This window comes from Prionailurus bengalensis, chromosome B4, assembly GCF_016509475.1.
Source record: "Prionailurus bengalensis isolate Pbe53 chromosome B4, Fcat_Pben_1.1_paternal_pri, whole genome shotgun sequence".
In the NCBI taxonomy this organism is placed as follows: domain Eukaryota; kingdom Metazoa; phylum Chordata; class Mammalia; order Carnivora; family Felidae; genus Prionailurus; species Prionailurus bengalensis.
The window spans coordinates 75,091,378-75,115,921 of NC_057358.1; the positions used below are offsets into that span (position 1 = coordinate 75,091,378).

General features: G+C 38.0%; 1 protein-coding gene across 1 annotated transcript; it reads right to left on the minus strand.

Moving 5' to 3' along the window:
* Window positions 1-10,782: 10,782 nt before the first annotated feature.
* On the minus strand, window positions 10,783-11,887 carry LOC122473612 (olfactory receptor 8S1-like). The gene has a single exon (XM_043564261.1). The coding sequence runs from the start codon at window positions 11,815-11,817 to the stop codon at window positions 10,783-10,785; it is 1,035 nt and encodes a 344-aa protein (XP_043420196.1). The 5' UTR covers window positions 11,818-11,887.
* Window positions 11,888-24,544: the final 12,657 nt, after the last annotated feature.

Genomic DNA, 24,544 nt, shown 5'->3' on the forward strand with positions numbered 1-24,544 from the left:
AAAAAACAACAACAACAACATGAAGGTAAAGCAAATGAAATTCAGCAGCATATTAAAAAGATTATACATCATTATCAAGTGGGATTCATTTCTAGGATACAAGGATGATTCAACATATAATAATCAGTGTAATACACCACATTAACAAATGAAGAAAAAAAAAACAATGATCATTTCAATTGTTGCAGAAAAAGCATTTGACAAAATTCAACACGCTTTTATGATTAAAACAATTAACAAACTAGGGAATAGGAGGAAACTATCTCAAATAATAAAAGCCATGTATGCAAAATCCACAGCAAATATCATCCTCAATGGTGAAAGATTAAAATCTTTTCCTCTAAGATCAGGAACAAGAAAAGGATACCAATGTCACCAATTCTACTTAATAGTACTGGAAGTTCTAGCCAAATCAATTCGGCAAGAAAAAGAAATAAAAGGCATCCATATTAGAAAGGAAGGAGTATGGGGTGCCTGGGTGGCTCAGTCAGTTAAGCATCCAAGTTTGGCTCAGGTCATGATCTCACAGTTTGTTAGTTCAAGCCCTGCATCGGGCTCTATGCTGACGACTCAGAGCCTGGAGCCTGCTTCCGGATTCTGTGTCTCCGCCTCTCTCTGGCCCACCCCCACTCGTGCTCTGTCTCTGTCTCTCAAAAATAAATAAACGTTAAAAAAAATTAAAAAAAAAAAGAAATAAAGGAGTAAAATTATCTCTAATGGTGGGTAATATGATCCTATGTAGAAACCCTAAAGATTCTACACAAAAAGCTGTTAGAATTAATCATGAATTCAGCAAAGTAGCAAGATACAAGGTCAACACACAGAAACCAGTTGCATTTTTATACACTGACAATGAATAATCTGAAAAGGGAAATTAAGAAAACAATTCCATTTACAGCAGTATCAAATAAAAAAAATACTTAGGAACGAACTTAACCAAGGAGGTAAAAGATTTGTACACTAAAAACTATAAAACGTTGCTCAAGGAAGTTAAAGAAGACATAAATAAATGGAAACATGTCTTAGGTTCTTGTATTCAAAAACTTGATATTGTTAAGATGTCAGTACTACCCAAATGATCTATAGACACATGAAGTCTCTATCAAAATCCCAATTATGTTTTTTTGCAGAAGTAGAAAAACCCATCCTAAAATTCAAATGGATTCTCAAAGAACCTAAAATAGCTAGAAAAATCTTAAAGAACAACAAATGTGGAGAAGTCACACTTGCTGATTTCAAAACTTACTATAAAGCTACAGATATCAAAACAGTGTGATACTGGCATAAAGACAGACAAATAAACCAATGGAATAGGATAGAGAGCCCAGAAATTAACCCTCATGTATATGGTCAAATGGTTTTTGATAAGTATGCTAATACCATTCAATGAAAAAGGGATAGTCTTTTCAACAAATGTGCTGGGAAAACTGGCTATCCCAGTGCAAAAGAATGAAGTTGGACCCTTACCTAATGCCATATGCAAAAATTAACTCAACATGGATCAAAGACATAAATGTAAGACCTAAAACTATAAAATTCTTAGAAGAAAAAGCAAAAGCTTTGTAACACTGGACTTGGAAATTATTTATTGGATAAAATCTCAAAGGCACAGGTAACAAAAGAAAAAAATACACAAAATGCACTCATGAAAACTTAAAAACGTTATGCACCAATAGACATTATTGAGAGAGTAAAAAGGCAACCCACAGAATGGGAGAAAATATTTGCAAGTCTGATAAGTGATTAATAACCAAGATGTGTAGAACTTCTAAAACTCTACAACAAAAAAAGCAAACAACCCAATCCAAAAATGGGCAAGGAATAGATATTTCTCCAAAGATATACAAATGACAAGTAAGCACATGAAAAGATGTTCAATACCACTAATCATTAGGTAAATGCAAAATAACACTACAATGGGATACTATCTCACACCCATTAGGATGGCTACTATCAAAACAACTCAGAAAATAATAAGTATTGGCAAGGATATAGAGTAATTGTCTTGTGCACTATTGGTGGAAATGTAAACTGGGATAGCCGCTGTGGAAAACAGTATACTGGTTCCTCAAATAGTAAATAAAAGGATTATCATATGAGCCAAAAGAATTAAAAACAGAGTTTCAAGGAGTACACCCATGTTCACAGCAGTATTATTCATAATAGCTAAAACATGGAAGCAACCCAAGTGTTCGAGAGATGGATAAGCAAAATGTGGTACATACATACAATGGAATATTATCTAGTCTTAAAAAGGAAGAAAATTCTGATATGATAGAACACGTATGAACTTTGAAGGCATGATACTAAATGAAATAAACCAGTCACAAAAAGAAAAATACTGTGTGATTCCACATATATGAGGTACTTAGTCAAAAGTATAGCGACAGAGTGTAGAATGGTGGTTGCCCAGGGCTGGAGGAAGGGAGGAATGGGGAGTTATTGTTTCATAGGTATAGAGTTTCAGTTTTAAAGATTAAAAGAGTTCTGGAGATGGATGGTGGTGATGACTGCAAAACACTATACATATACTTAATACCATTGAACTGTGGTATTCTTAACATTCTTAAAAATGGTTAAGATGGTAAATTTTATGTTTATATGCATTTTACCACAATAAAAAAAAATTGGAACAAAATTAAGGTAAAATAAAGACATTCCCAGAGTAACAATGGCTGAGAGATTTATTGCTATCAGAACTGCTTTACAAGAACGAAAGGAAGTTCTTTGAAAAAGAAGGAAGTGATAGAATATGGTAACTCAATCCACATGAAGAAATGAAGAACACCAGTAAAGGTAATTACACAGTGTTTAAAAACCAAAATCCAACTGAGTAAATTTGAAGATAGAATTGGCTTTATTAAATGATTCACTAAATGAATCAGGCAGCAAGTAGAGGGGAGCTCCAAAGGAGTTGTATAAAATGGTAGGTTTTTACAGGAAGAAGGGTGGGGCAAGAAAGTTATTGGCAAAATAAAGGGATTGTTCCAGGTAAGGTTGTTTTCCCTTAGTGGAAGGACTAAGAGGTGTTATCATGCAGATTACCTCATCCTCCATAGAGATAACACAGAGAGGGTCCATGTGACTGACTGGTGCTGATCAGAAAATTCCTTACTGATCCTTAAGACTTATTTCTGAGGGAGGTTGAAACTGTAATTAGGTTCGGTATGGAGCCTTGGTTTGGTGACTTGGCCTAAGTGATGCCATTTTGGGCCTGTGGTTTTATCAACATTTATTTATTTTTGGGACAGAGAGAGACAGAGCATGAACGGGGGAGGGGCAGAGAGAGAGGGAGACACAGAATCGGAAACAGGCTCCAGGCTCTGAGCCATCAGCCCAGAGCCTGACGCGGGGCTCGAACTCAGGGACCGCGAGATCGTGACCTGGCTGAAGTCGGACGCTTAACCGACTGTGCCACCCAGGCGCCCCGAGGGCCTGTGGTTTTAATTACAATAGGTAATTATAAAAGACAATACACAATATGTTTCCTTTTTGGTTTTAAAACTAATTTAAAAGGCCAAGGCATAAAATAAAAATTATAAAGTTATATTGTTGATGTTGTCACATATAAGGATAAAATAATTATGACAGTAATAGCACAAAGAGACTATGAGGAAGTGAAGCAATACATTGGAGCAAGGAATTAGGACCAGATGGAGACTCAAACCCACAGGATAAAATGAGTATTAAAATGTTAAAAAGAAAACCACAGACCTAAAATAAAGTGACTTAGGTTAAAGCCCCAGGTCAGTAAACCAAGACTTAATACCTAATCTGATTGCAGTTTCAACCATCCCCCCCCCCCCCCAGGAATGTAATCTTTAACCAGTCAACAAGGAAATTCCTTATTAATACTAGGAAATTTACTGATAGACCCCTTCCACTCCCTTTAGGACAATCTTGTCTAAACAATGCATTCCTTACTAATAAATTCCTTTCTTTTTTTTTCTTCTTAGGCCTTTTATCTGCCTTTAAACAAACCTTTTGTTTAGCTCAGCGAGGTGGGATGTTGCCCAATTCATGAATCATTTAATAAAGCCGATTAGATCTTTAAATTTACTCAGTTAAATTTTGTTTTCTTAACAATAATAAATATATTGGTTAATATAAAAGATTATAATTCTAATTCCTCCTTTCTCCTCTTCTTTAAAAACGAGATTTTGTAAAGCAATAACTCTAACACTGCATTTTGGATTCATAACAAATATAGACATTACATGATAATAATAGCACAAAGAGAAAGAAGGAATTGAGTCATACTGGAACAAAGCTTCTCTATTTCACTAGAATTTAGTATTACTCTGAAGCAGATAGTTATAAATTAAGATTAATACTGTAATCCTTAGAGCAGGGTTTCTCAATCTCAGTACTATTGATACTTTGGGCTGGAAAGTCCCTTTATTGTGGACAGCTGTCTTGAATGTAGCAGGACATTTAGCAGCAACTCTTGCCTTTATCCAACAGATACCATTAACACTCTTAATTGTAACAAACAAAAATGTTTCCAGACATTATCAAATGTTTCCTTGGGGGAAGAATTATTTTCTTTTGAGAACAACTACCCTAGACCAATAACTAAGAAAATAACCCAAAAAATAAGTAAGAAAACTCAACAGAAAAATAAAGTGGAGCACTAAAAAATATCTACCTAATACAAAAGAAGGTGGTAAATGAAGAACACAAAACAAAAAAGACATGAGATAGGAAAATAGCAAAATGGCAGACTTAAGTCTAACCACCTTGAAAATTATTAAATGTAAATCGATTAAACTGCAATCAAAAGTCAGATATGGCCAGACTGGATTTTAAAAATCAGGTTCATCTATATTCTATCTATAAAAGAAATATTTCAGATTGAAATACACAACTAGATTGAACGTTTAAAAAATGGAGAAAAGGGGCGCCTGGGTGGCACAGTCGGTTAAGCATCCGACTTCAGCCAGGTCATGATCTCGCGGTCTGTGAGTTCAAGCCCCACGTCAGGCTCTGGGCTGATGGCTCGGAGCCTGGAGCCTGTTTCCGATTCTGTGTCTCCCTCTCTCTCTGCCCCTCCCCCGTTCATGCTCTGTCTCTCTGTCCCAAAAATAAATAAAAACGTTGAAAAAAAATTTTTTGGGGGCGCCTGGGTGGCGCAGTCGGTTAAGCGTCCGACTTCAGCCAGGTCACGATCTCGCGGTCCGTGAGTTCGAGCCCCGCGTCAGGCTCTGGGCTGATGGCTCAGAGCCTGGAGCCTGCTTCCAATTCTGTGTCTCCCTCTCTCTCTGCCCCTCCCCTGTTCATGCTCTGTCTCTCTCTGTCCCAAAAATAAATAAACGTTGAAAAAAAAAATTTTTTTTTTTAAAAATTTTTTTTTTTAAATGGAGAATGATACACCATGCAAATAGTAACCATATGAGGACTAGAAAGAAGTACTGATACATGCTACTGATGTGGAAAACAAAGGCAGAAGAAAAAAAAATTAAATTTCTTTACTGCCTACAGCCCATTAATAAGTCCTTGAAACAAGCAGAGTAACCTTCCTCTGGGAGCTCAGCTGCCTCAATGATGACACTTTGCTAAAAGCAAAAGGGAATCTTCGCTTAACATTATCCCAACATCCAGGATCCTGTAAGTCGGCTTTGATATATAAAAAAAAAACCTTTGGAAACGTCCTTTATCTCTACCCAACAAGATATAGGTTGGCAATCATACTCCAAGCTTTTGGCTCACTGACACACATCTGAAGGGTCTCATGACTCAGTTTTTACTAAACAATAATAAATGACCTTTTCCTAACAGCAGCTCCTGGAAACCTTGTTTCCAAAATATGTTAGAGACTTACACTATCCCTGACCCCCTCCCAACCTGAAGGTATATAGTCAATCACTCTTCACAACTCCAGTGCAGCTTTTTCTGCCCATGGGACCTGTCCCGTGCTTTAATAAAACCACCTTTTTACACTATAAACGTCTCAAAGAATTCTTTCTTGCCCATTGGCTCCAAACCCCTACACTCCACACCACATCACTACCACATAGATAAACCTCAAACACATATGCTAAGTGAAATAAGCCAGGCATAAAAGACCACATATTGTATAGTTCCATTTAAATGAAAAGTCCAGAAAAGGCAAATCTGGATCTGAGAGTGCCTGGGTCTGTGGACGCAGATAAGAACAAGGAATTTTGAGGATTATAAAAATGTTCTAAAATTGGATTGTGATGATGATTGCACAATTCTGTAAATGTACTAAAAATCACAGAATTTACACTTAAAATGAGTGAATGTTACGGTATGTAAATCATACCTCAATAAAGTTATTAAGAAAAGATAAATGAGAGACGTATGAGCCTTGCCTTATACTTCAGAATAACCAACATAAGATTATAATAGAAAAAGACAGATAATAGATAAAAGAAATCTCAGATATAAGTCCTAGAATTTAATTATGATTCATATATTTCTACATGGTAGGAAAGAAAGTAATGTTGAATACATATTGTTGTCTCTTTAAACCAATAAATATATTTAGACATCCATATTACACCAAAATATAAATTCCAAATGATTAAATAATTCAAGATAAAATAATACAAACTAAGGAAAACTAAGAGATAATATGTACAGTAGAGTAATTAGAGCATTTGTCCAATCAAAACTGGACATTTACATGATATCAGGAAAAAGGCAGACATATTTGACTATATAAATATTCAAACTTTTTTATGATAAAATAAAAACAAAATAAAGAAAAGTAACGAATCTGGATCAATATTTGCAACACAGTTTGCAAACTACTGTTAATATTGCTAATGGACAAAATATTGCTAATGGACAAGAAAAACAACACAGAAGATAAATAGACAAAAGGTATGAATGAGCAACTAATTTGCTGGAGAGAAAATCCAAATTATTAACAGACACTTGAAAAGATAGTAACACTCACTGGTAGTAAGGTAAATGCAGAATAAGCTAAATACAGAAAACATTTGTACCCATCAGTCCAAATGATATATAACATGTATATCTAGAGAGTATACAGGGGAAAACCACACTTATTCATTACTTAGGATATGTGAACTTTCCAGAAAGCAAACTAACAACATATATTCAAATTAAAATTATATCCACTTTGATATTAGAATCCTGTTACTGAGAATCACCTCCATATAAATAAAAGCATCCAAACTGAACGATTTATATACAAGTTTGTTTACTGAAACGTTATTCATTGTGTCAATATCTGGAAGCAAAGGTAATGCCCGTATAAAAGACAGGTGTATATATTAAGGCACATCCTCACCATGGAATATTAGGTTGCAATTTGAAAGAAATAAATTAGACCTAAACCATTTGACCAAGATTAGTATGTCCATGGTATTGCTGAGTGAGGGAGAAACAAGATAAAACTTGATATTTAAAGGGAGTTTTTAGAAGACAGAATAACCATGAATGTGTAAAATGCATATGTGTATCTGCACACATATCCATAAGCACTTATATGTGATTCTAGGAGTATGAGAAAGCTATGAAAGAAAATGCATCCAGTTACTGGGTTTCTGGAGAGGGAGGTGATGTGGTTGGAGGGAAAATAAAAACTGGGGAAAGGAGAGGTAGGTAAAGAAAAAAAAAAAGAAAAAAAGAAGACTGGACCACCATGAAGCACCATGCATAAAAAAATCTCATTTCCACATTCTCATAAAATTATATATGTGTCTTTATGTGTAAAAATATTTTAAAATTACTTTCAGGGGCGCCTGGGTGGCGCAGTCGGTTAAGCGTCCGACTTCAGCCAGGTCACGATCTCGGTCCGTGAGTTCGAGCCCCGCGTCGGGCTCTGGGCTGATGGCTCAGAGCCTAGAGCCTGTTTCCGATTCTGTGTCTCCCTCTCTCTCTGCCCCTCCCCCGTTCATGCTCTGTCTCTCTCTGTCCCAAAAATAAAAAAAATTAAAAAAAATAAAAAATAAAAAATAAAAAAAAATAATAAAATTACTTTCAAAATGTCAAGTTCATACTTCGTGGTTGAACATACTTAAAATCATTTCCCACAAATGATCTCCAGAGTTTTGAAATAGAAATTAATGGACTACTGTTTTAAATGCAAATCTCCTAATATCTTTTCTGATTCTTCATTTCACCCCAAGTCATGTTAATTTGGATCCTGGAAATTGACATAGATTCATGTGCTTTTTCCATTAAGGGAGGAAGAACTTGACTGAGGACAAAGTGCAGTGGAGGGTACTTTGTTTTAAGATTTTATTATTTTTTAAAGTAATCTCTACACTTGATATGGGGCTCAAACTCACAACCCCGAGATCAAGAGTCTCATGCTCCATTGACTGAGCCAGCCAGAAGCCCATGTGGGGGGTACTTCTGAGTGGCTTGGAGGTTTGGTACTCTGTAATCTCAAACCCTACCATGTATCACTGTTGAACTCTTGATCAATTCCCTAATTTTATACATGCAGTCCAATATAATAGTTAATTCTAGTAGGGTTGTAATTCAGCAAGCCAGAGAATGAACTTCTGGGTTTGACTTTAGAACATCTCTAAGCTGTAAGTAAGGTTAGAATTTCCAGATTTGAATTTGTCTTGCTTGAAATTATCCTTGAGTATTAATATTTTTATCTCCACATACTAGATGACTAGAGATACTAGATGACTGCAGCAGCTTCTTACTCATCATAATTTCATTATCAATGGACACATGATTTCAGGTGATCAAGGTGGTAAGTACATTTGGTATTGAATACCATAGTGAGAATATAAGAGAATTAGAATATAAATAGATTTGCTGTCTTTTGCACCTCCATCTATATTAATTTTAAATGTTTATTTATTTTGGAGAGAGAGTGCGAGCAGGGGAGGGGCAGATAGAGGGAGACAGAGGATCCAAAGCAGGTTCTGTGCTGACAGCAGAGAGCCTGATGTGGGGCTTGAACACACGAATTGTGAGATCATGACCTGAGCCAAAGATGGATGCTTAACTGACTGGGCCACACAGGCATCCCAACCCTCCTTTAAAAACCCACACATTTTACTGGGGGTCAAGTGAAGAACAAAATGCACTTTTTAGTGCCAATTTGAATACCAGTTTGGATTCTTTTTTTTTTTTAATATGAAATTTATTGTCAAATTGGTTTCCATACCACACCCAGTGCTCATCCCAACAGGTGCCCTCCTCAATGCCCATCACCCACCCTCCCCTCCCTCCAACCCCCCATCAACCCTCAATTTATTCTCAGTTTTTAAGAGTCTCTTATGATTTGGCTCTCTCCCTCTCTCTTTTTTTTCCTTCCCCTCCCCCATGGTCTTCTGTTAAATTTCTCAGGATCCACATAAGAGTGAAAAACATATGGTATCTGTCTTTCTCTGTATGACTTATTTCACTTAGCATAACAGGCACATGAAAAGATGCTCAACATCACTCCTCATCAGGGAAATACAGATCAAAACCACACTGAAATACCACCTCATGCCGGTCAGAGTGGCTAAAATGAACAAATCAGGAGACTATAGATGCTGGTGAGGATGTGGAGAAATGGGAACCCTCCTGCACTGCTGGTGGGAATGCAAACTGGTGCAGCCGCTCTGGAAAACAGTGTGGAGGTTCCTCAAAAAATTAAAAATAGATCTACCCTACGACCCAGCAATAGCACTGCTAGGAATTTACCCAAGGGATACAGGAATACTGATGCATAGGGGCACTTGTACCCCAATGTTTATACCAGTTTGGATTCTTTGGTTCCAACCAACATAATTTGAATTTGGTTCACACTAGTTAAGAAAAGGATGTTTTGCAAAGGATACCAGATTAAAAGAGCATTTGTGAAAATGGACTCTGGATTCAGAGTGACTGGCTTGAAATTCCAGCTTCATTTGTAAAACAGGAATAATAGTACTTAGGTCATATAAAGTTGTTGAGATAATTTAAGAGAATTATATGTGTAAAACACTTAACTTACAGTGAGCGTCTTTATTAAAAGTCTAAAGTCTGCTATTGTTATTTTGCTTGTTGAAAAACTTCCTGTGAGGAAACCCAGTAAGCAAGGTATCACTGGAGATTCTCAACAGCAGGAGAACCTGGACAGTATCTTGTTAGGAGACAGGGGTAGAATGACTGGCCTTTTGTGGTTCACATGATCTCCTTGTGCAAGGGGAGACAAGGGGCCACCATGGAGAGTCCCAGTGAGGTGCATAAAATGGGGAAGAGTTAATATCCCTAACCAAGAGTAGTGTGGAGTTACTGGAGGAAGGGTAAAAGGATGTTGGGCAGGGAAAAATAACAGATGTTATCCACAAAATAAATATATATCTATATGTTTATTTACTGTAAAACAATACCTTGGAAAATTATCTGACCCATTTTTCTTCCTCTAAATAGGGCTGACCATTAAGCATCCTAAGAATAGAGCTTGCTGCCTTCTTCTTGAACATGTATTAAGATGCTGACACATACATATCTTCCAACAGCTGGCATGATGCTCAATCAAGAAATAATCCCTTGTTTCTAAAAACATTTCTTACAAGCTGCATTCAGACCAGTGTTCTATCAGTGAAGGAAGTGATCCCTATTCCGTAATTTCATACAGTAAAGTTTTTAAGAACACTTCTAATAAAGATGTTGCTAAGAATGCTAGAATAAGAAAGAAGGAAAGGAAAAGGAAAAGGAAAAGGAAAAGGAAAAGGAAAAGGAAAAGGAAAAGGAAAAGGAAAAGGAAAGGGAGAAACCTTAATTTTTCAGTTATAAGATATCTTGTGGCAAAATGGTTTAGCTTCTCCATGGTCCTGTTTCTCTGGTCCACTATGTGAAAGAATTAACATATCTTCTTAATATTCTTCTCATAGCTGTCTTCACCTCCTTGTTCTGCAGGCTGTAGACAAGGGGGTTCAGCATGGGAGTGACCACGCTGTACTGCAAGGAGAGCATCATCGCCAGACGGGAGCCTGAAGTTGGCAAGAGATAGCTGAGGAAACCTGAGCCATAGAACAAGATCACAGTAGTGAGGTGAGAAGAGCAAGTAGAGAAGGCCTTGCTTCTGCCTGAGGTGGAGCTGATGCTCAGGATGGTGGAGACAATGCGAACATAGGAAAAAACAATCATGACGAAGGTTCCAAAGAAATGCAAGACAGAGGAGCACAGCAGGAGTGTGAAGTTGGTCGAGATATCAGAACAGGACAGAGGGAAGAGAGAAGACAGCTCACAGCTGAAGTGGGGAAGAGTCTGGTCCTCGCAATAGTCTAAATTGACAGCCAAGAGGATATTAATGAGAGCATCAACAAAGGCCAGGCCCCAGGAACCCCACACCATCCCAACACAGAGCTGGTTGCTCATCACCTGGCCATAGAGCAGAGGGGAGCTGATGGCTACATAGCGGTCATAGGCCATCACAGCCAGCAGACAGGCCTCCGTGCCCCCGGTGGCAAACACAAAGAAGGCCTGAGCCAGGCAGCTCTCTACAAAGATGGCTTTGCTTTCAGAAAGTAGATTCTCCAGCATCTTGGGGACTGTGACAGATGGGTGGCAGAGGTCCAGGAAGGACAGTTGTCTCAAAAAGAAGTACATGGGCATGTGAAGGTGAGAATCAGTCCTAATCACCAGCAGCATCACCAGGTTCCCCATCAGGGTTAGGACGTAAATCACCAGAAACAACATGAAGAGCAGAATTTGAGTCTGAGGGTCAGCAGATAACATAAGGAGGATGAACTCACTGACAATGCTGTGGTTTCTCATGGTGATAAAAATATTTACCCTGGGAATCCAAGAAAGAAAGACATCAGAACTCCTTTTGTGCCTCCAATTTACCCCTAATGCTTTAGCCTTCCTGTTCATGTACATTATTTCACAAATGTGCTGGAAACCATGTTGAAATATTTCTAAGCTGACTTCCTAATCATGACAATAAATTTGATATTCTTGGATGACAGCGCACCATCCCTCTATCAGTTCCTTACGTAATTTTGTAGGCCCTCATGTTATGCCCCTAGAGGTCCCCTTCTTTTATTTTTAAGATAGGTATTAACACAAAGAACATTTTGTATATTCAGTGGGAATAGAGAAATTTTGTTGGTGCGGCAGAATAAAAGGTTAATAACAGAAGTAAAATCCTTGAGAAAGGGACAATGACCCAGGAGCACAAGTAATTTTGTCTATAGGTAGGAGAAGGGGGCCTTTATCTGTTGAAAATAAGAGGTAAGGTAAAGAGAGTGGGGACTAAGGCAGCTAGCTTGGTAGACTGTATGGCTAAAATATGAGAGAATTTCCAACTGTTTGCAAAGTTTTTGATAAAATGTGAGATGAAATTATGAACACGGTCTGTTTATCTATCTATCTATCTATCTATCTATCTATCTATCTACCTATCTATCATCCATCTTATCTATTTGTGTGTGTATACGGTGTGTATTTTTAGTGCTGAGGGATTTTGATGATCTAAGAACACAAAACTCAGGTACATCAAGTGGAAGACTTACTAAGGAAATGCAGTAGGATTCACGGGTGATATATTTGCCTATTTGATATTTGGAGACTAATATGAACAAGTATGTGATTATCTCAGTAATATTTAGCTGCTTAAGCACATGTATAGAACAGAAAGAGATGGGATATTAAATGGGCTTTGTTTTTTTCCAGGAATATGCAGTGACAAAGAAAAAAAAGGTAAGGAACTAATGCACGTTTGCAAAGTGAAATGAATCACAGAAACAAGGCTGTATAAGGAATTAAATGGGGAACATGCAGAGGATTATGGCTATGGCAGTCACATATCCCATGCCCAGCTTAAACCACACTCTGCTCCTGTCAATGTCTCAGCCAGCTTTGGAAGTCCACAAGACAACCAACCTACGTTTTCACATTCTAAAACTTGTCCATGTTCTTCTGCTTTGTTCTGACACACATGACTTGCAACCTCAGACTCAGGATAACTACTCTGTAATGCTGTCCAAGTCCATCCCATTATGGCTTTTCCTTCTAACTCAAGACAACTGATCAAAGACTGATCTCTCTTCCCTTGACTGTTAACCAAGCACTGGATGACTAAATTCAATTACCTATTTAAATAACCAGCAGCACCAGGTGGTGGCAACTATACTTTGAGATCCCCTGACAAACTGCTCATATCCCGGGAAAATTATTCATTTTGTCCAGGTACCATTGAGAATCTTGTATTAGGACACACCTGGGAAGAATTCTATTGAAAATTAATATTTGTAATGAGATATATGCTGGCAATAAGAAATGATGAGTTGGGGCACCTGGGTGGCTCAGTTGGTTAAGCATCCGACATCAGCTCAGGTCATGATCTCACAGTCCATGAGTTTGAGCCCCGCATCGGGCTCTATGCTGACAGCTCAGAGCCTGGAGCCTGCTTCGGATTCTGTGTTTCCCTCTCTCTCTGACCCTCCCCTGCTCGTGTTCTGTCTCTGTCTCAAAAATAAATAAAAATATTTTTAAAAATTTTTTAAAAAAGAAATGATGTTATGTATATTATTTTTCCAACATATGTATATTTATTTCCAGTTATTTGAGGGATGGGTTATGAAAATAATGGCCAAAATTTTCATATTTCACTCATTAATTTAGATCTAATCAGAGTGTCCATTTGGGTTTCTGCTGCCCAGATCACATTATCTCCAACCATCATATGGATAAATCAGCTGGTACAGAATTGAAGCATGAAATCCTTTATGTTAGGCAAAAGGCCCATGATACCCAGGGTGTGGAAGAGAAGGAGGTACTATGCCTCTGTGACATGATTTTAGGGCAATACAAAGAAAAGCCCTTTTCTATCTTCCACCTCCAAATAGTCCTGACTTATTAACTGCAAAATATTCTATGAATTATGGGATGAAGTTTATCCTTGAAACAAAATGAAAATGGGATAAGCTTGCATGTGTATTTGCACACATAAAATACAATGACAGGAAGAAAAGTTGCCATCGGGGGCCTGACTTCCACAGAAGTGAAATGTCAGATTTCTTTTTAGGGTATTCGTAAAGTGTCAAAGACATTTCCTTAAAATAAGTAAATAAGTAAAATAATAAAAACAAATCTTTTTACCATGGCTAATGACCAAAAGGTACTATTAGTGATTTCTTTCTTCTGCTGCTTTTTAAAAATATTTTATTTTCTCTTTTTTAAAGTTTATTTCTTTTGAGAGGGGCAGAGAGAGAAGGAGAGAGAGAGAATCCCAAGCAGGCTCCACACTGTCAGCACAGAGCCCAACGTGACACTCTAACCCACTGTGAGATCATGACCTCAGCCAAAATCAAGAGTCGGATGCTTAACTGACTGAGCCACCCTGACACCCCTTCTTCTACTGTTTCTAAACATAAAATGTCAATAACTTTGGAAAACATGATATAGTAGTTTTGTTGCCAGATATTAACGTAATTAGAGGGAGAGAGTTAATTGGATCCCATCCAAGGGAAAAATAGCTAAGGACTGGTCAGTGCAGAATGAAATATGAAATGACTTTTTTTCATAATCTTGACCTGAAAGTATTAGCTGAGAACATTAATAAGTGTCTTAATGATGAGGAAGCAGGAGAAACAGGTTTAGCATTTAATCGATTTTGAAAGACAAGCTTGGCCACAAAGGAGCTTAAAGCCCTGGTTTTATGAAGAGGTATCTTGTATGAGGAAAAAAAAAATACTAAAACCAGAGTTAAGCAGGTATTGGAGATAATCTTCACCTAGTTCATTTTTGCCCAGATTGTGCCTCAATCTTGCCCCACATGTCTCAGGGGTAGTCCATCTAAAGATTATTATAATGCAGGTAAAGTAATTCTCTGAAGCTCATAAAACTGGTTGAGGAGGAGACAGTTTAAAGCATGAAGAGTGGAAAACATGTTCCTAATGTCCTACCATATCCCTATCTGCAGTGCTTTCAGATGGTGGACTCAGCTTCTCCAACATAAAATAAGGACTTTATGCCTGAGGTTCAGTAAGTGTAGCACAATGTTGCCAACACCCTGCAACTTAGACAGACGTGTGGTATAGCGGGATCATGTCACTTAGTAGCTGTTTAGCTTTGGAGATATTGTTTGATATTTTAAAATATAATTGTTCCACCCATAAACTGAGTACATTTGGGGGAAATAATATACGTCTTATATTTGATTGAATTAGCCTATACATAAAGAGCCAGAAATAGGACTTCCGATCTATTAATGTAAATGTTAATGCATCCCAGGAAAAGGAAGAAGAGTATATCAGAGAAGTAGACTGAAGCATGTTAGGGAAGAGATAATATGAGACCATATTGCAAAAGAGCTGTCTCTAAATGTAGGGATAGTGTCTAGACTTGAGAACAGTAAGAAGATGACAGAATTCAAGGGAAAGGTAAGTCTCCTAGGAAGCAGTAAGAGAGGAAGGAAAGGAAGGAAAAAAGGAAGCACCTCAAGGAGTAGGTTGGGAGAAGACAAAATCATCAGAGGACTCAGAGAAACATTTTCGTCCTCGAATTCTCTTAGGGGAGACATTATGCCAGAGTTTTGAATCAATAGGTAGAGGGATCAGGTGATATTCATTAAAACAAGATGTAACACAACTTTCCAGCTCTGGGAATAGATATTTTCATACATTTTCCTCTGTAACTCTAAATATTTTGCTGACAGAATTTTCTGAACAAAGGATTCTGATACTCTAACAATCAAAAGACCAGTTGGTTTAGGCTGAACTAAGGATCCCAAGGGACTGGCTCAATAATCTATATTCCCAGGAGTTATAGCTCAAACCTACAGTGTAGACTCGGTTGCTAAGAAGCTTGAAGTTTTAAAAAGACATTGGGGTTTTTCTCATGTGTGATCTTTGCAACTTATAAACCGAAGCAATCAACCTGAACTCCTAGATGTACTCTCCAGCTAGTCTGGGAACTAAAGAGAGGCAGGGTTGGAAAAGAGAATTTGGAATCTTTTCCCTCAGGAGCAGGTCATATGGACCCTCAGAGAATTTGTTTGGGATCTGAAAAGAGATTCACAGCTAACCTCCAGATTATCTTCTCATATGTGTATGAGATTATTTATTCAATTTGGTTTAATATTAATATTAATATTAATCAAGTGAAGTAATTTTTAAACACTTTTAAATAATTTAAATACTAATCTGTATCTTACTATACAACAAATACATAGTCATGGCAAAGAATATAAGCAGAATGCAATTTTCAATAGCTTTCCTATAATCTCTCCTATTCTTACCTTACCTCAAAGATCAGGAGTCAGAAGGGGAGAAGTTTCCAGTTGTTAAAGATACCTGGTCTAATTATATCCAATAACTAGGAAAATATCCATAGGAATCAGTATGGTGTTAGCTATATATGTGTGTTATATATATTTATATATAAAACAAATTATACTTACGGATATGTATATATATAATTTGGCTTTCAAAAAAGAAATGTTTAAGTATAAAATAAAAACTAATAAAATGATTACATATAGAAGGATGGAGAAAATAAACAGGATGGGGAAAACAAAACAGGGAAGAAATTTATGTTATTTTTAATGTTATTTGTTATATAGTATTGACTTCTGAATAACCTATTTTACCAAACAGAAACAGGTTAAATTCAAAATTCTAAAACTAAAAACCAAAACAAATAAGCCTAGCTATACATCAAAGAAATGATATAACCACTAAAGAAAAAAATGGTTTCAAATGACCTGAGATTATAAGATTTTAAGTGGACTGTTTCAGTGAGAGAGACAATCTAATCAGTAGTCTTATTGTTAGGAATAATATTGGTATGGTTTTTTGAAACTATTATTTGTACATTTGAAAGATAAAGCAAATATTATGCTACTGTTATTAGGAATACTTACTCAGCACAAGAGCAAAGTGACACAATAAAGAATCAAAGAAATAAGAATTTTTCTACCTTAAATTTGAATTTGAAATATTTATATTATTAAAATGTCAATACTACCCAAGGCAATCTACACATTCAATAAATTTAAATTTGAAATATTTATATTATTACAATGTCAATACTACACAAGGCAATCTACACATTCAATGCAATCCCAGTCAAAATTGCACCAGCATTCTTCTCAAAGCTAGAACAAACAATCCTAAAATTAGTATGGAACCACAAGAGACCCCAAATAGCCAAAGTAATACTGAAGAAGAAAACCAAAGCAGAAGGTATCACAATCCCAGAATCTAACCTCTACTACAAACCTGTAATCATCAAGACAGTATGGTATTGGCACAAGAACAGACACATTAGACCAATGAAATAGAATAGAGAACCCAGAATTGGACCCACAAATGTATGGCCAACTAATCTTTGACAAAGCAGGAAAGAGTATCCACTGGAAAAAACAAGTCTCTTTAACAAGTGGTGCTCGGAGAAATGGACAGCAACATGCAGAAGAATGAAACTAGACCACTTTCTTACACCATACACAAAAATAAACTCAAAATGGATGAAGGACCTGAATGTGAGACAGGACACCATCAAAACCCTAGAGGAGAAAGCAGGCAAAAACCTCTTTGGCCTCAGCCGCAGCAATTTCTTACTCAGCACATCTCCAAAGGCAAGGGAATTAAAAGTAAAAATAACTACTGGGACCTCACCAGGATAAAAAGCTTTTGTACAGCAAAGGAAACAATCAGCAAAACTAAAAGGCAACCAACGAAATGGGAAAATATATTTGCAAATGACATATTGGATAAAGGGCTATGATCCAAAATCTATAAAGAACTCACCAAACTCTACACCCGAAAAACAAATAATCCAGTTAGAAAATGGGCAGAAGACATGAATAGACACTTTTGCAAAGAAGACATCCAGATGGCCAACAGACACATGAAAAGATGCTCAATGTCACTCCTCTTCAGGGAAATACAAATCAAAACCACAGTGAGATGCCACCTCATGCTGGTCAGAGTGGATAAAACGAACAAATCAGGAGACTATAGATGCTGGCGAGAATGTGGAGAAACGGGAACCCTCCTGCACTGCTGGTGGGAATGCAAACTTGTGCAGCCGCTCTGGAAAACAGTATGGAGGTTCCTCAAAAAATTAAAAATAGAACTACCATATGACCCAGCAATAGCACTGCTAAGAATTTACCCAAGGGATACAGGAGTGTTGATGCATAAGGGCACATGTACCCCAAGGTTTACAGCAGTGCTTTCAACAACAGCCAATGTATGAAAAGAGCCTAAATGTCCATCACCTGACAAATGGATAAAGAAGATGTGGTTTATATATATGATGGAATACTACGTGGCAATAAGAAAGAATGAAATCTAGCCTTTTGCAGCAACGTGGATAGAACTGGAGCGTATTATGCTAAGTGAAATAAGTCAGGCAGAGAAAGACAGATACCATATGTTTTCACTCATATGTGGATCCTGAGAAACTTAACAGAAGACCATGGGGGAAGGGATGGGGGAAAAAGTTACAAACAGAGAGGGAGGTAGGCAAACCATAAGAGACTCTTAAATACAGAGAACAAACTGAGGGTTGATGGGGGTTGGGGGGAGAGGGGAAAGTGGGTGATGTGCATTGAGGAAGGCACTTGTTGAGATGAGCACTGGGTGTTGTATGGAAGCCAATTTGACAATATATTATATTAAAACCATAAATTAAAAAACTAGAATAAATGAAGAAAAAATAAAATAAAATAAAATAAACAGAAATATTTGTGAACTTGTTACCTTTTGTTTTGCTTTAAATGGCTCTATTGAAAAAGCCTAGAAGTATTGATAAAGTAGTAATGATCACCTATGGTACCCTGATTTTGGCTTCTAAATACCATTAAAGGAAGCAGAATTCCTTAGAAAAATGGCTGATTACAGGTTTAGGGCAAAATGTACACGTAAAAAAAAAATCTGATTTTTTTTTTTTTTTTTTTTTGGTGCCAGAAAGTAAAGGAGGCATCAAACCTATTATGATCATCAGAAGGATACAGCAACAAGACCACAGGCCAAGAACAGAATATTTTAGTGAAAAATAATTACTGAAATTGATTAAAACACACTGCATATATAAAAAGACATGATTTAATAGCAATGCACAATCAATTATTCAACCAATCAATTGATAAAGCACTGAAAGGGGACCTTCTGTGAAGATGGAGGCATAGGAGGACGCTGGGCTCACCGCGTCCTGCGGATCACTTAGATTCCACACACACCTGCCTAAATAACCCAGAAAATCACCAGAAGACTAGCAGAATGGATTCTCTGGAGCCAAGCATAGACAAGAGGTCCATGGAAGAGGGTAGGAAGAGCAGAGAGGCGGTGTGCACTATACGGACTGGCAGGAGGGAGCCCGGGCGGAGGGGCAGTCTGCCCGCTGGCAAAGCAGAGCCCCCGAGTCTGGCCTGCAAAAACGGAGGGGCCGGACAGAGTGTGCTCTGACAGCAAGCGGAACTTAACTTCTGGAAGGTTATAAGTTAATAGATCTGCTTGGAGAACGGGAGGGCTGGAGGACAACGGGAGGGAGAGTTGTTGAGCCCCGGACAAGAGAGCGCAGCTTGGCGGGGAACAAAGGCACTGGCCAGCAACATCTCCCTCGCCCATCCCCCAGCCAAAATCCCACAGGGAACCGGTTCCTGCCAGGGAACTTGCTGGCACCACACAAACACCCAACGCTGTGCTTCTGAGGATCCATCCCTCCGGTGGGTCTGACTCCCTCCCGGTGCCGCAGGGCCCCTCCTGAAGCAGATTTCCAAAGGAAAAGGGAGCTGAGCCTGCCCCTCCTGCCCCTGTGCACCTTGCCTATACACCCCAGCTAATACGCCAGATCCCCAGCACCACAAGCCTGGCAGTGTGCAAGTAGCCCAGATGGGCCACGCCACCCCACAGTGAATCCCGCTCTTAGGAGAGGGGAAGAGAAGATACACACCAGTCTGACTGTGGCCCCAGCGGCGGCCTGGGGGCAGACATCAGGTCTGACTGCGGCCCCACCCAGCAAGGCAAGTTATTCAAGACAGCCCAGGGGAAGTAACCCGCAGTTCCACACCACTCCAGGGACTATCCAAAATGACGAAACGGAAGAATTCCCCTCAAAAGAATCTCCAGGAAATAACGACAGCTAATGAACTGATCAAAAAGGATTTAAACAATATAACAGAAAGTGAATTTAGAATAATAGTCATAAAATTAATCGCTGGGCTTGAAAACAGTATAAAGAACAGCAGAGAATCTATTGCTACAGAGATCAAGGGACTAAGGAACAGCCAGGAGGAACTAAAAAATGCTATTAATGAGCTGCAAAATAAAATGGAGACAACCACAGCTCAGATTGAAGAGGCAGAGGAGAGAATCGGTGAACTAGAGGATAAAATTATGGAAAAAGAGGAAGCTGAGAAAAAGAGAGATAAAAAAATCCAGGAGTATGAGGGGAAAATTAGAGAACTAAGTGATGCACTAAAGAGAAATAATCTATGCATAATCGTATTCCAGAGGAGAAAGAGAGAGGGAAAGGTGCTGAAGGTGTACTTGAAGAAATCATAGCTGAGAACTTCCCTGATCTGGGGAAAGAAAAAGGCATTGAAACCCAACAGGCACAGAGAACTCCCTTCAGACGTCACTTGAACTGATCTTCCGCACGACATATCATAGTGAAACTGGCAAAATACAAGGATAAAGAGAAAATTCTGAAAGCAGCTAGGGATAAACGTGCTCTAACATATAAAGGGAGACCGATAAGACTCGTGACAGATCTCTCTACTGAAACTTGGCAGGCCAGAAAGGAATGGCAGGAGATCTTCAATGTGATGAACAGAAAAAATACGCAGCGGAGAATCCTCTATCCAGCAAATCTGTCATTTAGAATAGAAGAAGAGATAAAGGTCTTCCCAAACAAACAAAAACTGAAGGAATTCATCACCACTAAACCAGCCCTACAAGAAATCCTAAGGGGGATCCTGTGAGACAAAGTACCAGAGACATCGCTACAAGCATGACACCTACAGACATCACAATGACTCTAAACCCATATCTTTCTATAATAACACTGAATGTAAATGTACCAAATGCGCCAGCCAAAAGCACAGGGTAGCAGAATGGGTAAAAAAACAAGACCCATCTATTTGCTGTCTACAAGAGACTCATTTTAGACCTGAGGACACCTTCAGATTGAAAGTGAGGGGATGGAGAACTATTTATCATGCTACTGGAAGTCAAAAGAGAGCTAGAGTAGCCATACTTATATCAGACAAACTAGACTTTAAATTAAAGGCTGTAATAAGAGATAAATAAGGGCATTATATAATAATTACAGGGCCTATCCATCAAGAAGAACTAACAATTATAAATGTCTATTGCCGAATATGGGAGCCCCAAAATATATAAAACAATTACTCACAAACATAAGCAACCTTATTGATAAGAATGTGGTAATTGCAGGGGACTTTAATACCCCACTTACAACAATGGATAGATCATCTAGACACATGGTCAATAAAGAAACAAGGGACCTGAATGAGACATTGGATCAGATGGACTTCACAGATATATTTAGAACTCTGCATCCCAAAGCAACAGAATATACCTTCTTCTCGAGTGCACATGGAACATTCTCCAAGATAGGTCACATACTGGGTCACAAAACAGCCCTTCATAAGTATACAAGAATTGAGATCATACCATGCATACTTTCAGACCACAATGCTATGAAACTTGAAATCAACCACAGGAAAAAGTCTGGAAAACCTCCACAAGCATGGAGGTTAAAGAACACTCTACTAAAGAATGAACGGGTCAACCAGGCAATTAGAGAAGAAATTTAAAAATATATGGAAACAAACGAAAATGCAAATACAACAATCCAAACGCTTTGGGATGCAGCAAAGGCAGTCCTGAGAGGAAAATACATTGCAATCCAGGCCTATCTCCAGAAACAAGAAAAATCCCAAATACAAAATATAACAGCACACCTAAAGGAAATAGAAGCCAAACAGCAAAGGCAGCCTAAACCCAGCAGAAGAAGAGAAATAATAAAGATCAGAGCAGAAAGAAACAATATAGATTCTAAAAAAAACTATAGAGCAGATCAATGAAACCAAGAGTTGGTTTTTTGAAAAAATAAACAAAATTGATAAACCTCTAGCCATACTTCTCCAAAAGAAAAGGGAGATGACCCAAATAGATAAAATCATTAATGAAAATGGAATTATTATAACCAATCCCTCAGAAATACAAGCAATTATCAGGGAATACTATGAAAAACTATATGCCAACAAACTGGACAACCTGGAAGAAATGGACAAATTCCTAAACACCCACGCACTTCCAAAACTCAAACAGGAGGAAATAGAAAGCTTGAACAGACCCATAACCAGCGAAGAAATTGAATCAGGTATCAAAACTCTCCCAACAAATAAGAGTCCAGGACCAGGTGGCTTCCCTGGAGAATTCTACCAGACATTTAAAGCAGAGATAATACCTATCCTTCTCAAGCTATTCCAAGAAATAGAAAGGGAAGGAAAACTTCCAGACTCATTCTATGAAGCCAGTATTACTTTGATTCCTAAACCAGACAGAGACCCAGTAAAAAAAGAGAACTACATGCCAATATCCCTGATGAATATGGATGCAAAAATTCTCAATAAGATACTAGCAAATCGAATTCAACAGCTTATAAAAAGAATTATTCACCATGATCAAGTGGGATTCATTCCTGGGATGCAGGGCTGGTTCAACATTCGCAAATCAATCAACATGATACATCACGTTAATAAAAGAAAAGATAAGAACCATATGATCCTGTCAATTGATGCAGAAAAAGCATTTGACAAAATTCAGCACCCTTTCTTAATAAAAACCCTCAAGAAAGTTGGGATAGAAGGAACATACTTAAACATCACAAAAGCCATTTATGAAAAGCCCACAGCTAATATCATCCTCAATGGGGAAAAACTGAGAGCTTTCCCCCTGAGATAAGGAACACGACAGGGATGTCCACTCTCACTGCCATTGTTTAACATAGTATTGGAAGTGCTAGTATCAGCAAAGAGACAACAAAAGGAAATCAAAGGCATCAAAATTGGCAAAGATGAAGTCAAGCTTTCACTTTTTGCAGATGACATGATATTATACATGGAAAACCCGATAGACTTCACCAAAAGTCTGCTAGAACTGACACATGAATTTAGCAAAGTTGCAGGATACAAAATCAATGTACAGAAATCAGTTGCATTCGTATACACTAATAATGAAGCAACAGAAAGACAAATTAAAAAACTGATCCATTCACAATTGCACCAAGAAGCATAAAATACCAAGGAATAAACCTAACCAAAGATGTAAAAGATCTGTATGCTGAAATCTATAGAAAGCTTATGAAGGAAATTGAAGAAGATATAAAGAAATGGAAAAACATTCCATGCTCATGGGTTGGAAGAATAAATATTGTCAAAATGTCAATACTACACAAAGCTATCTACACATTCAATGCAATCCCAATCAAAATTGCACCAGCATTCTTCTTGAAGCTAGAACAAGCAATCCTAAAATTCATATGGAACCACAAAAGGCCCCGAATAGCCAAAGGAATTTTGAAGAAGAAGACCAAAGCAGGAGGTATCACAATCCCAGACTTTAGCCTCTACTACAAAGCTGTCATCATCAAGACAGCATGGTATTGGCACAAAAACAGACACATAGACCAATGGCATAGAATAGAAACCCCAGAACTAGACCCACAAAAGTATGGCCAACTAATCTTTGACAAAGCAGGAAAGAACATCCAATGGAAAAAAGACAGTCTCTTTAACAAATGGTGCTGGGAGAACTGGACAGCAACATGCAGAAGTTTGAAACTAGACCACTTTCTCACACCATTCACAAAAATAAACTGAAAATGGATAAAGGACCTGAATGTGAGACAAGAAACCATCAAAACCTTAGAGGAGAAAGCAGGAAAAGACCTCTCTGACCTCAGCCGTAGCAATTTCTTACTTGACACATCCCCAAAGGCAAGGGAATTAAAAGCAAAAATGAACTATTGGGACCTCATGAAGATAAAAAGCTTCTGCACAGCAAAGGAAACAACCAACAAAACTAAAAGGCAACCAACGGAATGGGAAAAGATATTTGCAAATGACATATCGGACAAAGGGCTAGTATCCAAAATCTATAAAGAGCTCACCAAACTCCACACCCGAAAAACAAATAATCCAGTGAAGAAATGGGCAGAAAACATGAATAGACACTTCTCTAAAGAAGACATCCAGATGGCCAACAGGCACATGAAAAGATGCTCAACGTCGCTCCTCATCAGGGAAATACAAATCAAAACCACACTCAGATATCACCTCACGCCAGTCAGAGTGGCCAAAATGAACAAATCAGGAGACTATAGATGCTGGAGAAACAGGAACCCTCTTGCACTGTTGGTGGGAATGCAAATTGGTGCAGCCACTCTGGAAAACATTGTGGAGGTTCCTCAAAAAAATTAAAAATAGACCTACCCTATGACCCAGCAGTAGCACTGTTAGGAATTTACCCAAAGGATATAGGAGTACTGATGCATAGGGGCACTTGTACCCCAATGTTTATAGTAGCACTCTCAACAATAGCCAAATTATGGAAAGAGCCTAATG

Bases quoted from the DNA above. Each gene is read 5' to 3' on its own strand.
- LOC122473612 (XM_043564261.1), bottom strand. From the start codon at position 11,817: ATGTACATGAACAGGAAGGCTAAAGCATTAGGGGTAAATTGGAGGCAC.